This window comes from Myxine glutinosa, chromosome 1 (assembly GCF_964187855.1).
Source record: "Myxine glutinosa chromosome 1, kmMyxGlut1.1, whole genome shotgun sequence".
Lineage (NCBI taxonomy): Eukaryota > Metazoa > Chordata > Myxini > Myxiniformes > Myxinidae > Myxine > Myxine glutinosa.
Window position 1 is genome coordinate 205,512,956 of NC_136261.1, and position 15,438 is coordinate 205,528,393.

A 15,438-nucleotide genomic window follows, 5' to 3' on the forward strand; every position below is an offset into this window, starting at 1 on the left:
TTAATTACATATTCAACGAGAACGGCACAGTAGAGAGCATACTTCCTCCAGGTGAACAGTTTACGTTTTGTATCTGAGTAGACCAGAGAATGACAATACAGGATCACATTTAATCACAATCTTCTGTCCTCAACTTTGGGATATCCTGCTTTGTATCATTTTTGGCCCTATCTCCCAATGGTGAAGAATCACTTAAAAAAATTATACGAGCCGGATCCGAATCTTCACCAAAATTGAATCGATTATACCTTGTCACACCCACAACCTGTCCATAAAGTTTCGTCCAAACCGGTCCATAACATTTTGAGATATCCTGCCATATGTTGGTTTTAGCCCCATCTCTTAATGGTGAAGAATCACTCAAAAAAATTATACTAGCCGGATCCGAATCCGGATCTTCACCACAATCTAATCATTTCGTCCTTGTCACAAACACGACCTCTCTGCCAGATTTCGTCCAAATCCGTCCACAACTTTTTGAGATATCGTGTTCACAAACAGACAGACGGGTGAAAATGTAACCTCCATCCACCTTTGGTGGCGGAGGTAAAAATGTCAGTTTTTTTTTTTTTTTTTTACGATAAACACACATAGGTACGTTTTCTTTCCTCCAATCACTGCTTTTCCCCTTCCCTCACAACCCTAACCTTTCCTGTTCTCTTCTAAGTTTTTCCATTTTATCCATTTCCATATAAGTTTTTCCATTCCAACTTCTTTCCTGGAAGTCCTTGCAGTGTCCATATGTTTTATACCTCTCCCACCTCCCCCCAAGCCCTCTCCCTCCCACAGTTCTCTCGATGTCCCTGCTCTCAAATGTTGTGTTTGTGTCCTTCCCCCTATCTCCCCATCTTGTCTACCACTCCCCTTATTTTGTGTTTTATGTGTCGGTTTGTCGGTTTGACTTTGTGTGATTAATGTTAGCTCTTTCACGAGCCTCGATCTTGTATACAAAAAAAATAAAATAATAAATCTCCCCCATACAGTCTTGGTTAGCAAGTATCATCTTGTCATGGGGGGATAAAATAAACAAACATTCTACATGTACCTCACCAATTTTGAAGCAAGTTTGTATTTTTTTTAAAGCACTCAAATCCACAAATTTCGCTAAGCTTGGCACATCATCTTCAATTTCCCTTGTACAATTAGGTGTAGTACTTTTGGACAAGAAGCATCATTAATTGTAAAAAAGAAAGAAAAAAAAAAGGACTACTTCTTGACAGGGTACAATGAAGTTAAAATAATTAAATGACCAGTGGCTAGATGACCACTCGAGTCTAACATGCTGAAGGTAAGAAGAAAGTAAACAGGTGGGAGGTAAATGGCAGAGATATCAGACTACAGTAGAATACTGTACGGCCATGGGAGCCAATGGAATGACAAACAAACGGCTTTTTCTGTTTAAATGTTATTGTCAACACTGATCAATGAAATTTGTACGATACAAAACAGCAAAACGAGGTCATTTTGACCATCATACGCATGGTGTATCCCAAGCATAACAGCCATTTGTACCCTTAAAAACAAAAAGAACAAAGGAAAAACATCCACTAGTCACCGATAAGTAACTGTGCACATTTAGCACGATTCACAAACAAAAAGAACAAAGGAAAAACATCCACTAGTCACCGACAAGTAACTGTGCACATTTAGCATAATTCACAAACAAAAAGAACAGAGGAAAAACATCCACTAGTCACCGATAAGTAACTGTGCACATTTAGCATAATTCACAAACAAAAAGAACAAAGGAAAAACATCCACTAGTCACCGATAAGTAACTGTGCACATTTAGCACGATTCACAAACAAAAAGAACAAAGGAAAAACATCCACTAGTCACCGACAAGTAACTGTGCACATTTAGCACGATTCACAAACAAAAAGAACAAAGGAAAAACATCCACTAGTCACCGATAAGTAACTGTGCACATTTAGCACGATCCACATTTATTGATGAAATTGCTTCTCCAATCAGGAAACTAAGCAAGTAGGATAAAGGCAGCTGCACAAGTTCTTTCTTGTTCCAGTTTTCAGCACGACACAATCGCCCTAATGCCCACGTTCTTGCTGACCTAGTCTTGTTTGCGTGCCAGCACAATGGCAACGCGGCTTGGAAGGTACACCTGTATAAATGGCAGGAGGTCGAGGTTAGAAACGAGAAGGGTGTCTTCATGTAAAACAAAAGGTTGAGTGAAACGTGGAGCAAAATGAGTGCGACCGCTACCAAGAGAGAGTGTTTCCTTCCACCAGAGGCCATTTCTTCTGTGAAGTACTCAATGCTGTGATCGAGACGGGACAACCCTCCATGAATCTCAGAGTCCGAGTCAAGCACCAGGTGGTATCTGTTTGTTGTTTTGTCATCATGGTAAACAATGTTAAAAATATGTTACCTTCAGCCATACCCACTTCCCTCATTGCAGGGAAAGTGAAAAACTGATAAGCACTTTTCAAACCTTTGTCAATCTCATTAGCCAAACATTGAGGCAATTTACACACAATGCAAATACGTTGAGAAGGTACAAGCTGATCGGTAAAGATTCCACGGGGTCTTTCGCAAAGAGGAGGTGAGTCATCACCAGCATCTCGTCCGAATTCAAAATTCCCATTACCTTCACTCGAATGTCAAACCTGACCAGGCAGTTCTTGAAAGATTTGGGGGGTGGACGGGGAGGGGGAGGGAGAGAGGAGGGGGGAGAACTTAGTTTGGGCTGCTATGGTAGTAGTATAATGTAGTGACAATATCGTAACCTGTTTGAACCAACAATTGGTATTCTTAATGAGTTCTCAAGGTATACCTGCTCAAGGGCCCTATACATGTCATGTGTGGAAAGGAGTGGTGGCCAAACATTCCACCTTCATTCTATCCAATATGTACAAGGCCATCTCAACTCATTCAGTACAAAACTCACTCAGTAGAGCACATACCAGCCAGGGTGAACAGTTTACATTTTGAATCCCACTGATAGGCCGGATCTGAATCCGGACCGGAGCCCAAATCTAATCAATTTGTCTTTGTCAGATACCCAAACTGTCCAACAGGCTTTGGCCTAATCCGTCCACAACTTTTTGAGAGATACTACTCACAAACAGACAGAACAAACAGGGGTAAATACATAACCTCTGCCTACCTTCGGTGGCGGAGGTAAAAAAAATAAACCGGAACAAGTTACTTATTGCAACATTATAAGGATACATTCCTGGCAGGTGAATGCCAAGACGGTAGTTAGTGTAGCTGTTGTTTGGATGGAAGTTGAAGGCAAACAGAATTCCAGCACGCTCAAATGCGATCACCTTGTCTCCTTGATGTTTGCAGCTCACATATGCCTGATGGAATGTAATAACCAATGTTCACTCATGGTGACAATAACAATGAAACAATGTCACTCCAAAAAGGGACCGTTATCCAAACTTAGAAAGTAATAATAATAATAATAATAATTCATTTATTTTGTATAGCGCTTTTCAAGAAGCCCAAAGGCGCTTTGACAGAGTGCAAAACATAATGCATAACAATGCATGAAAACAACAATTGCAAAAAGACAAGAATCAATAGGGAAATATTTAAAGCAAAAGGAGGGAGAAGGAGAAGTGATAGTCAGGGGTTAAATGCTGTGGGTTCAATGTTGAATGCAGTGTTGAACAGGTGGGTCTTTAGTGATGTTTTGAATGTAGTGAGTGAGGAGGAGTCTCTGATGGTGTGAGGTAGTGAGTTCCAGAGGGTGGGAGCAGCGATGGAGAAGGCCCTGTCCCCCCAGGATCTGAATTTGGTCTGGATGGGGGGGGGGGGGGGGGTCAGGAGGTTGGTACCAGCAGAGTGGAGGTTGCGGGTGGGAGTGTGTCTGGAGAGGAGGTCAGCCAGGTAGGATGGGGCCAGGTTATGGAGGGCTTTGTATATCAAGAGGAGGATTTTGTACTGGATTCTCTGGGGGATGGGGAGCCAGTGAAGCTTGTAAAGGACGGGGGTGATGTGGTCACGGGTCCGGGAATGGGCGAGTAGACGGGCAGCGGAGTTCTGAATGTATTGGAGTTTATTGGTGATTTTTGAGGGTGAACCATAGAGGAGGCTATTGCAGTAGTCCAGACGGGAGGTGATGAAGGCGTGGATGAGGGTTTCTGCAGCCGTGGAGGAGAGGGATGAGTGGAGACGGGCGATGTTTTTCAGGTGAAAGAAGGCTGACTTTGTGATCTGTTTAGTGTATTTGTCGAAGGAGAGGGTTTGGTCAAAGATGACGCCAAGATTCCGGATGTGAAGGGAGGTGGATACTGGGATACCGTCGATGTTGAGGGCAAAGTTATGGGTGGATTTTGTGAGCGTTTTTGGGCCAATGATGATTATTTCAGATTTATCACAGTTAAGCTTGAGGAAGTTGATTTGAAGCCAGGATTTTATTTCAGTGATGCAGTTTGTCAGGATAGAGTGGGTGTTGGTGGAGACGGACTTGGTGGAGATGAAAAGCTGGATGTCATCGGCGAAGCAGTGGAATTGGAGACCATGACGGCGGATTAAGTGACCGAGGGGGGACAGGTAAAGGATGAAGAGGAGGGGGCCAAGAACTGAACCTTGGGGGAGGGGAGCAGTGGGGGATTTGCAGTTATTGATGGAGATGAACTGGCGTCTGTCAGAGAGGTATGATTTAATCCAAGAGAGGGCAGTGCCGGTAACGTTAAAGGTGGATTCAAGTCGGGTGAGGAGGATGGTGTGATCGATGGTGTCAAAGGCAGCGCTGAGGTTGAGGACGAGAATGTTGAGGTTGCCAGCGTCAGAGGAGAGGAGAAGGTCGTTGGTGATTTTGAGGAGAGCAGTTTCAGTACTGTGGTTGGAGCGGAATCCGGATTGGAATGTTTCATATAGGTTATTGGCAGAGAGGTGATGTTTGAGTTGAGTGGCTACAGCGCGTTCCAAAACTTTTGACAGAAAGGGTAGGTTGGAGATGGGTCTGAAGTTGTTTAGGGTGTCAGGGTTTAGACCAGGTTTTTTTAGAATGGGGGTAACAGCAGCAATTTTGAGGGAAGGTGGGACGATGCCTGTAGACAGGGAGGAGTTTATTTTGCAATGATAAGTGGAGAGAGAGCAGGGAGGGAGGCCTTGACAAAGCTGGAGGGGATGGGGTCCAGAGTGCAGGTGGCAGTTTTCATTCCTATGAGGAGTTCAGAGAGGTCAGTAGGGGAGATTGGGGAGAACCAAGACAGGGGATGGCAGGACAAGGGTGGTTGGAGGGGGAGCGGGTGCGGCGGTGGTCAAGCTGTTGTAGATGTTGTCAATTTTGCGTTGGAAGAAAGAGAGGAAGGAGATGCAGTTGTCTACTGTGAATGACTGGGTGGTGGTGTTCAGGGGGCGGAGGAGTTTGTTTATTGTCGAGAAGAGTGCTTTTGGGTTTACGGAGCCAGAGTGGATAATTTGAGAGTAGTAGGCGGAGCGGGCGCGGGAGAGGGCATCTTTGTAGTGTTGTAGGTGGTCCTTGTAGGCTTGGGAGTGAACTGTGAGACCTGTTTTATTGCGGAGTCTTTCAAGTTGGCGAGCACGAGTTTTCATCAGGCGGAGTTCAGGGGTAAACCAGGGAGCAGAATGGGTGAAAGAAACTGTTTTGGTTTTTACAGGCGCAAGCTGGTCAAGGCAGGAGGAGAGTGTGGTTGTAGTAGTCAGTGAGGTCGGAAGGGGTGTGGAGGTCAACGAAGGGAGAAGTGGACATTTTTTCAGAGAGGGTGGATGAGAATGAGGTAGGTGAAAGAGCATTTAGCTTACGGAAGTTGATAGTGCGATAATGTCTTGGTGTTGGGGTGGGGATGTTGATGGTCATAGTGATAGCTAAGTGGTCAGGGAGGGTGAGGTCGGAGCCAGAGAGATTGTGCAAAATTAATCCAGTGGAGCAGACAAGGTCCAAAATGTGACCACGGATATGGGTAGGAAAGTTGACATGTTGAGTGAGGTTAAAGCAGGTGAGTAAATCAGTGAAGTCAGTGGTTATTGTGGAGTCAGTGGAGTCCATGTGGATATTGAAATCACCAAGGAGGAGGATTGAGGGGGAGAGGGAACATAGCTGGGTCAGAAAGTAGGAGAAGTCAGACAGGAATGATGGGTGTGGTTTGGGAGGGCGGTAGACGACAGCCATGACTGACTGCGTGCGACCAGAGAGTTTAAAAGCCAGGTGTTCAAATGATGAGGATCCTCGATGGGGATGAGGCTGGTCCTGATGTCTTGACGGTGGATAACGGCAATTCCACCACCTCGGCCCTCCGAGCGTGGTTTATTGACGTAGGAATATCCATTGGGTGTGGTGAGGTTGAGTGTGTAGTAGTCCAGAGGTTGTTGCCAGGTTTCGGTGAGACAGAGAAAGTCCAGTTTGTTATCCAGGATGTATTCGTTCAGGATGAGGCATTTGTTGTTGAGGGACCGGGCGTTGAACAGGGTGAGCTTGATGTTGTTTTGAACAGCAGGGATGAATTCAGGTGATTTAGCCAGGGTTCGTAGGCAGGAGGTGCGATTGTGTGCGTTGCTGTGACCAGGTGCGCTGAGCCGACCAGAGGACGGGGATGGAGTGACCTGATTGCAAATATACAAACGTACGACCGGAGCCACGGTGAATGTACCTGGGTCGTCGGAGGAGTCCATTTGATTTGATGGCAGAGATGCATGATGGGGTGGAGCGGGTATTGAGCAGAAGGAGCCTTGCGGCGGAGTACCGCAGAGCCATGCCAGGCAGGAGCGGAGAGACGAGACGGGGCCAAGGTTGAGGAGGTGAAACAATGGTCCCAACCCACGGGAGCGGGCCTGAGGAAACGAAGGAGCCAGGTAGGTGAAGCCAGGAGCAGAGCCGGGACCAAGCAGTGGGCAGGCAGGAGCAAAGAAACGATCACGAGGCCAAGGTTGATCACGGCAAAGCGGCAAATGCAGCGGCAATCGACCGCCGCCGCAACAAATCAAGATCACGGCGGGAAACCGCCACCAAACCACTGCGATGGTCACAACCCATGAGAGCGTGCCCGAGGAAACAGCGAGCAGGCGAAGGAGCCGGGCAGGCGAAGCAGGGAGCAGAGCCGGGGCTATGCAGAGGGCAGACTCAATGGCCAAAAAATCCGCACGACCACCAAAAAAAAGCAAGCAACTGACAGTGGCCCGGTCGAAGAAGCGGCGAGCATGTGACGCCTGCGTCCTCTTCATACCGGACCGGAAGCGGAAGTCGAGGTGAAAGGTAATGTCGTGTCACCAGCGATTAACACTGCAGGATGACGGATAGCCGATCGGTCTTACTCCGATCGATCCGAATCAAGCCGAAAATTGCTGGTACTTTTTTATGGCGCTTTTTTTTAATGGCGTGACTGAAGGGGGCGAGGTGCTTACCTGCACGGAGCTCACGGGGTTTTATCCGAAACCCACAAAGAAACACGACACAGCAAATAAAATGCACAATAATGATTTTATGAAAGTAAAGCACGGAATGAAAATGAATGGTGAGGTAAATCTAATATCGTAATCACAACACCCCTGGCTCCAACGATGAGAAGGTTCTCTGAGCTCCGAACAGTCTTCCCCAAAAAGCGCACACGAGCCAGTCGCAGCCGAGAGCTGGAGACAAAAACGTCTGCCCCAGTATGATGAGCCAGCGCAAGAGAGACATTCTTCCTCTTCTGCTCAAACCTTCTTGCTCGGATGTCACACCAACCAATCGCCGAGTTCCACTCAACCGCCCCATGGTCGTGCTCGACCAATGACGAACTTCGGGGCATGGCCTTTTTCCTTAAACGATTCGTGGGGGATGGGGGGGGGTTAATTGTCTATCGATTCCTTGTTGGCGGGGTTTCGTCTGCTCGGGAATGTTCAGGCTTCTGTCGGCAGTTATGTCAGTTGTTGTTGTTTAATAGCCTCAAAAGTTGTTTTATGAGTTATGCACTCATTTTTATGGCCAGCTTGTTATAATTGTAAGAACATAGGGGGAAAAAAAAAAAATCACAGGACCCAAGCGCAAACCGGGAGAACTAATCTTAACCCTACCTAGTTACCACAAACTCCACCCCACCGTGTGAAGACACGTAAACGATCTTAAGCTCACAATTTTCCTACTTAAATACATATAGATTGGCTTCCTACTCGCACACGATCCATGCTACCCGACACCGTTCTATCTCCACGATGGTATGTCATCACCTAACCCCATAAACGTAAGTATTAATAAATAAAAAAACAACAACAAAAAAAACTAACTAACTTAGAGCATCGAGATAGCTTTACCCACAGATATTCATCATCCAAAACACTCATTTTCAAGATGTTGTGCTGACATCTCACAAACATCCACCTCAAACCACTAAAAGAGTCCTCAAGCTCTCCCCAATGAACCACCTGGGTCCCCTATTACATACCGGTGGAGACATAAGCCAGCCGAACCTCTCCTCAAGGTGGTTCATGGATATGTCAAAATTCTGGAGGTGCTGGTACCGAAGACCACCATCATCAGCAAGGTGCATTTGCCTTCTCGCATAATGAAAACTCTCGTCGTTTCCAACACGTGGAAAATCCAGCCACTCTGGGTGCCCAAATTCATTTCCTGCAGTAAGAAGCGCAGACAGATCACAGAGGGCTTTTCACAAAGTCAGTTTAAAGGCCATTACTGTCATAACATCGAGTTAAATTGATAAACAAAATATCATTAAAGTTTCTTAAGTTTTTGATTAATCTTTGTCGTATCCATTACATCACTTTGCAGGTCGAGGATAGGTTCGGAACCATGTACCAAGCAAACTACAACACACCCCTCTAGACTGATTGCCCAGAGAAAGTAGCAACTGCTCATCTACTTGGAACGTCTTCATGCAAGAAACACGCAGGCTCACGTTGTCCCTCCACAAGGACTGGCTGATAAATATGCCAATTTATTTCTCCAGTTATCTAGAGTCTGTCGGCGTCATCATCAGCTATAACCGATCTTGGGCAGATCATATCACCAAACTAGCATCAAAAGTCAACATTCATCTTAGAATTTTTCCACACAAGGACCAAATGTTTCCTCTGCCTTCTTGCAAGGTTGTAAGCCTTCAACATGAGTCATGGTTGAGTATCAGCACATGTTTGTTGCTCACAGCAGGCAGATTGGTGGGACTGATGAATAAAGTTGGCTTTATTCATCAGTATACCATGTACCAAGTTCACTTTCCACCACCACCACATCACTGTCTCTATCATTACAACTTCTGCTCAAATATTGTACCTACACATGCTGAACCATTTTCCCACCCTTCAACCACAATTTCTCATGCATGCGATAGCTTTTGGGTGTAGCTACTTCAGAATCTGCGCAAGGTTTTAAGCTACCACAAGTTGGCCTTGACTTCCGTTTTGAGGCCACCATAAAGTGTATATTAGGATGTGGGGTCAAGCAGTGCTGCCACTGGCTCAGAGGCAAAAGGTAGCCACTATGAAGCCAATAACTCCATAGCTTTTCAATGTCCAACACGAAAGGAAAGCTCACCTAACCCAGCATACCTGTTGGATATGCATACAGCGTGCGTGCGTGCGCACGCACGCACACACACCCCATTGTCTGAATTTGCTTGAAAATCACATCAGAATGCACTTTTATTTAATCATATCCTTGTCCCACATGCAATGCATGAACAACCATAAAAACTATCTATTGGTCTGAGGAAGCCGGCTGTGAAGCGGTTAATATGTCGCCCGAGACCGGGCCTGCTCTAGCTTACTCGCTCAAATTACATATTTTATATATATATATATATATATATATATATATATATATATATATATATATATATATATATATATATATATATATATATATATATATATATATATATATATATATATATATATATCATATATATATCATACCTCATCCACCAGGATAAACAGTTTACGTTTTGGATCTTCACCAAAATCTAATCAATTAGTCCTTGGCACACACACAATCTGCCCACCAAGTTTCGTCCGAATCCATCCATAACTTTTTGGAGATATCAAGCTCACAGACAAACAGACAAGGTGAAAATACAACCTCTGTCCACCTATGGTGGTGGAGGTAAAAACGTTTTGAAGGTAGGTGGCGAGTATGTACGCACGCACGATAGAATCAAAATAAAACACTTATTATCAAGTACCTGTATACACAAACTTTGATAGCAATCTTGATCTCAGGTGGAAAGTCTAACTCTTGCTTTTTGACACCTTCTGCAAGTCTTTTTGAAAACGAATCACTCAGTGCTGTCTATTATACTCCAGAATACATAATTACAACGTTTTTCAAATTGTTGTCAAAACGTTTTTATTTTACGACAATTGGTCAGCAATAAGTTTTCATGAGCGATTGATGTTCGATTGTACATGGAAAACGCTTGCATACAAATACACAGTTTGCCAAGAGATAGGAAGGTCTGTCATTGCAATAATGAAGTGTGGTGGGTGGATAAGTCCCAAAGCTGGGTCAAGTGACGTGCCGATGAAGTTGAGGTAGGCCTCTCCACCCATTGCATGAGTGATGAGCCGAATAAGCTTGTGCAGGGCGATTCCGCGTGCTACGGTGACAGATACTTCATTGGTCACAGACATGTCCCAGTACATGGAAGCATCCATGAGCCAAAATGCCAGAGACTTGTCACCGACCAATGCCTGAAAAAAAAAACCACAGTAAAAAAAAATTAATAATAATTACTTTTGGTAACAGACATAACCTCGACGATTACACTCTAAAATAGTTTTCAATAAATATAGAGTACAAATTACTGTTCGATGCACACCCCACTCCCGATGCCCATTTGAACTTTCCTTTTTCCAAAACGTACTACCACTATGACTTAGTGTCCTCATCCTAACCTGATCATGACTCTCCGCATATGCGATGCAATTCTCTCCATGCCTCCTGTTAATCAACGTGTGTACAATGTTTCCGATGTCCCAGTCTTCATCCTTTTTCTCTTTTAATACCTGCAATTAATACAACGCAAATTAATAATCAACAGGTAACCAACCAAGCACCTCTCCACCAAGCCCCAAAACTTCTACCTGAATCCACTTGTCCGAAATTGCCATTGCGAGTTTGTAATCAAAACCCTGGCCTCCCTCCTCGATGGGGCGGCATATAGCTGGCATTCCAGACACCTCCTGGAACAGACATTGAGACATTAGTGATCAGACCACATCACTTGATCATTGGACTTTTCAACATATTCAGTTCAGTCCCTCTAAATATACATCCACGGGGGTGCATCCATAATTTGTGCTTGGGGTGGGGTGCTTGGGGTGGTTGTACCACCACCTGGTTAAGATTTGTCAAGGTTGCAATATTTCTCAGCCAATTGGACACGTTTGTATTGAGTGGGAGTGGTGTACATCATGGTCACATGGCATAAGCTGTTGTGAACCCAAATGTACCCTTTGGGTATCCATTGGGTATCCTTCAATAAAAAGGTTGGAGTTCGCAACCCCCTCAACCACCCTCTGGATCCACTCCTGATCCTACAAAAGATCAAAATTCAATTTGTGAATGGTTCTCTTCACAGTATTCACACATAATGGTACACAAGGTGTTTATGCCTCAAGCAGAAGAGGGTACTAAGCACGTTATCAGAGACCTGTTACCTTCTGCAATAAATTCCTGGGAGGTATTGGATCCGTACCCACCATATTGATGCTGTAGAGACAGCACATTGCAATATAGAAAGCAATAACTAAATCAATCTCTGACCCTGAAGCAATCACTCCGAGTATGGGCCAATGGCCATCCACAATCCAAATGTTTAGCCGCAGCAGCTTCATCCAGTGACACAGCCAGTTTATGTGCACCAGAAGCAACTCTTCAATATATGATCATCACTTTTATCCGAACATCTGCATACCTCGTGCTTCAGTTGGGGAAGATGTACTTTCAACGTCACCCTCTTCTTCATGACTTAAGTCTCCATTTAATGCATCTTTCATCAGTGGCCAGAAGATCGTCATCGTTTTCTGCTTGTGCAACCCAAATGAGGTGCTATAGTATAGAGTTGGGATTTTCTTTTCAATTAATACATGGTCTGGGGCTAGGCTAATGGAAGACCAAGGAAACAACAGATGAGGACACAACATAACAAAGGGAACAGCAGAAGAAAGGGGAAGTGCCAATAGCAGGGTGGACAGAGAAGGTAGACAGAGACAGACAACCAGGGATGCAGGTAACGATGAGGGTTAGGGGAGAATGCAAGGGGCAGACAAGATGGATACATACGCAAAGTTTTGGGAGAGGTGGAGGTGTAGAAAAGATCATGGCTTTGGATGAACATCTGTCTTGAAGACCCGGATGGAAAAATGAGGTGGAAGAAGACAAAGACTTGCGACCTGTCGGCAATGGCGAAGTGATAGGCCCAAAGTTTCAATACGAGAGATTCTAATGATCTTGAGGGCCTTGGTTTCCACAGCATCAAGCTGAAGCAAGATGTGCAGCAAGGGAGCCAACCCAGATGGGAGAGCAGTACCCCATCAAGCTGCGGATGAAAGCCTTGTAGGTGGATAGGAGCTCAGGTGTGCCAAGGAAGGACTTTGCATGACAGAGGATGCCCAGTAGGTATCTGGCTTTGGAGGCCAACTTTGAAATGTGGTATGCCCAAGAGAGATCATGGCTGAGAGTGAGACCCCGAGACGGTTGTTGAGAAAGTAGATGGGCGAGTTTGCTGCATAGTCCATTCGGGAGAGAGAGGGGGAGAGAGAAGGTGAGAGGGAGGGGGAAGCTGAGGAGGAGGGGGAAGGTGAGGAGGAGGGGGAAGGTGAGAGGGAGGGGGAAGGTGAGAGGGAGGGGGAAGGTGAGAGGGAGGGGGAAGGTGAGAGGGAGAGGGAAGGTGAGAGGGAGAGGGAAGGTGAGAGGGAGAGGGAAGGTGAGAGGGAGAGGGAAGGTGAGAAGGAGAGGGAAGGTGAGAGGGAGAGGGAAGGTGAGAGGGTGAGGGAAGGTGAGAGGGTGAGGGAAGGTGAGAGGGTGAGGGAAGGTGAGAGGGAGAGGGGACGAGAGGGAGAGGGGACGAGAGGGAGAGGGGACGAGAGGGAGAGGGCGAGAGGATGCGAGAGGGTGCGAGAGGGTGCGAGAGAGGATGCGAGAGGATGCGAGAGAGGGTGCGAGAGAGGGTGCGAGAGGGTACGAGAGGATGAGAGGATGCGAGAGAGGATGCGAGAGAGGATGCGAGAGGGAGAGAGTGAGAGAGTGAGAGAGAGAGGGCGAGGGCGAGATGGCGAGGGTGAGAGGGAGAGGGCGAGAGAGAGGATGGGACTTCACAGGATTAAAAGACATATTACAAGTGTTTGACCAGTTTGTGATTTTGTCAAGGTCTGAGGAGAGAGAAGAGGCTGCTGCTGGTCTGTCAAAAGGATGAGGGACATCACGGCAGATTGTGGAGTCATCAACAAAGAGCAAACATATGAATTTGAAAGTCCTCACAGGTTTTCCATATATTCTGAATCTGATGTAACATACTGCAAAAAGCATCGGTGCTACTGAAACAGTTTCTTGGCAAGGGTTATGGTGGACGGTTTGCCATTGCCTTCCCAGCAGTAGTTAGGGAATTTGTAATTTTTTCAGGGTGCCAGCGATAGCTCGCCTACTTTGTGAAGGACACAGTGGGCTCTTCAATGTCCACCAATGAATGCTGGCAGACAAGACACCCAGTTTAACGTCCATCCAAAGGCTGGCACAAACTGATGAATCACCCTACCCATGAAACACCGGGATGAGAGTTTGTAGCTGGGTCGGGATTCACACTAAGTCTAAACAGCTTAGACGAGAGTGTGCGCATCTCCAGGTAATCCTGCACAGCCTGATCACATATCCACAGGAAAAGGCAAGTTTCCATTCTCAAGGGTTTAAACAGGCAATAATATAAACAGACAATGGACTTCAACGTTGGAACAGCACAGCAAAACTAATGTCAAGTCACAAAAACAATCTCCGAAAAAACTCCGAGCTCACAACATCCATATGTTCACACCTATAATAATATGGCGACGCACTACATCCAACCCTGCCTGTACTACTCGTTTAAAAGCGAGGAACATTTCATGGTGCACAGGACCATGTGACCCAATTACAGATGGGTGAACGAGCAAAGCACACACTGCATTGCACCAATGGGAGCAGCCTACCATACTTGAAGTTCCTTACTGACAAACAAAAGCTACTTTGGATGATAAATGTCATATGCTAAAATATGCACATGTATGGCTACATACATGAAATGGTGTCACTGCAGCACAAATGCAATAATGGAGCAACGCTATTACGCCATGTATGTCAACAAACCTCAATATAGTTGTAGCCTTAATCAGTTTGTTCTGTCTTGTAGCAATACAACTTGTGAGGATGGGGACTTCTCTTCCAGGGCAAGCTCACCAATTATTACTTCCAACAAATATTTGTTGGAAGGATAGGCCAGCAATTACTTTTGTTGCATCTGTGCATGCAATACATGGTCCTTCTCCTGAGACTACGTACATCTCTGGGAATGAAGAGTCTTAGCTGCAGAACACTTTGGCAAAATAATCAGGAGGCAAGGACTGGGCCTTATTCCATCAGGAATCAAACTCCAACTAGATTTTAGTCACTTGTGATCACACCGAGCTCTGTTGCCATGTTAGAGATAGATTTATAGAATGTCATACTTGGCACAATTTTCACGTTTTTAAGTTCCCGATTTATAGAGTGTGTTTCTCCGTCTCAAAATGAACTAATGTCAATGGGTCGTACCTCAGCCACGGTGGTGCAGGTAGGGAAGAGAGAGTGCACCAACTCATTCGCCAACAGAATGTAAACCAGCGATTCCTCGTCTACTTGCAGGCCAAAATACTCACTGTAATCACCAGTGAAAACCATTTCTGCACACTCACAATGACAACACACTCTGCATGACGATGTGGACATCACAGGCCTCACGGATAGCGAGCAGTTTGTTTGTCCCCCCCCCCCCCCCCCCCCCGTCACCCAGAGCTTCACACTAACCAACTCCGTGGTGGTGGTAAAGCATGGAGGTCACGCCATCGAAGCGAAAACCATCGAACCCGTATTCTTCGTGCCACCAGCGCAAGTTAGACAGGAGGAATCGCAGAACTTCCCACCTTTGACGATACAATTAAACATGCATTAGATCAATAAGTTAAATATATTTGCTAATAATGCTGATAATAACTATCACAAGCATCTCACTTTCCATAATTGAACAGACGGCTGTCCCATGCAGGGTGCGTTCCTCGGGGAGGAGGGTGGAAGTGGCATACTGGTGTCCCGTCAAACTCGTTGAGGCCATCGGCTGTGTTTGATGAGGCATGAGAGTGGACAACATCCAAGAAGACCCTCAAACCCAGCTGGTGGGCAGTGTCCAGCAACCGCTTCAAGTCTGAGGGGCTACCAAAGCGACTAACAAGGTTTTTTGGTGGCAGAGTGAGGGGAGAGTGGGAGAGGGTGGATAGCACAGTTGC

The 15,438-nt window shown here is 45.8% G+C and overlaps 2 protein-coding genes across 2 annotated transcripts in view; both read right to left on the reverse strand.

Moving 5' to 3' along the window:
* LOC144890870 (uncharacterized) overlaps window positions 1–15,438 on the reverse strand; it is a 946,020-nt gene that overhangs the window by 289,357 nt on the left and 641,225 nt on the right. The window lies entirely within an intron of this gene.
* Window positions 1,051–15,438, reverse strand: part of LOC144893109 (1,4-alpha-glucan-branching enzyme-like) — a 31,701-nt gene continuing 17,313 nt past the window's right edge. The window contains exons 6-15 of the mRNA XM_078782772.1: window positions 15,167–15,376; window positions 14,963–15,078; window positions 14,711–14,838; window positions 11,011–11,109; window positions 10,822–10,932; window positions 10,446–10,617; window positions 8,358–8,542; window positions 3,193–3,323; window positions 2,224–2,341; window positions 1,051–2,122 (exon numbers count right to left, since the gene is read on the reverse strand). Coding sequence (XP_078638898.1) covers window positions 2,072–2,122; window positions 2,224–2,341; window positions 3,193–3,323; window positions 8,358–8,542; window positions 10,446–10,617; window positions 10,822–10,932; window positions 11,011–11,109; window positions 14,711–14,838; window positions 14,963–15,078; window positions 15,167–15,376 — 1,321 coding nt within the window. The 3' untranslated portion in view covers window positions 1,051–2,071. The remainder of the gene's footprint in view (window positions 2,123–2,223; window positions 2,342–3,192; window positions 3,324–8,357; window positions 8,543–10,445; window positions 10,618–10,821; window positions 10,933–11,010; window positions 11,110–14,710; window positions 14,839–14,962; window positions 15,079–15,166; window positions 15,377–15,438) is intronic.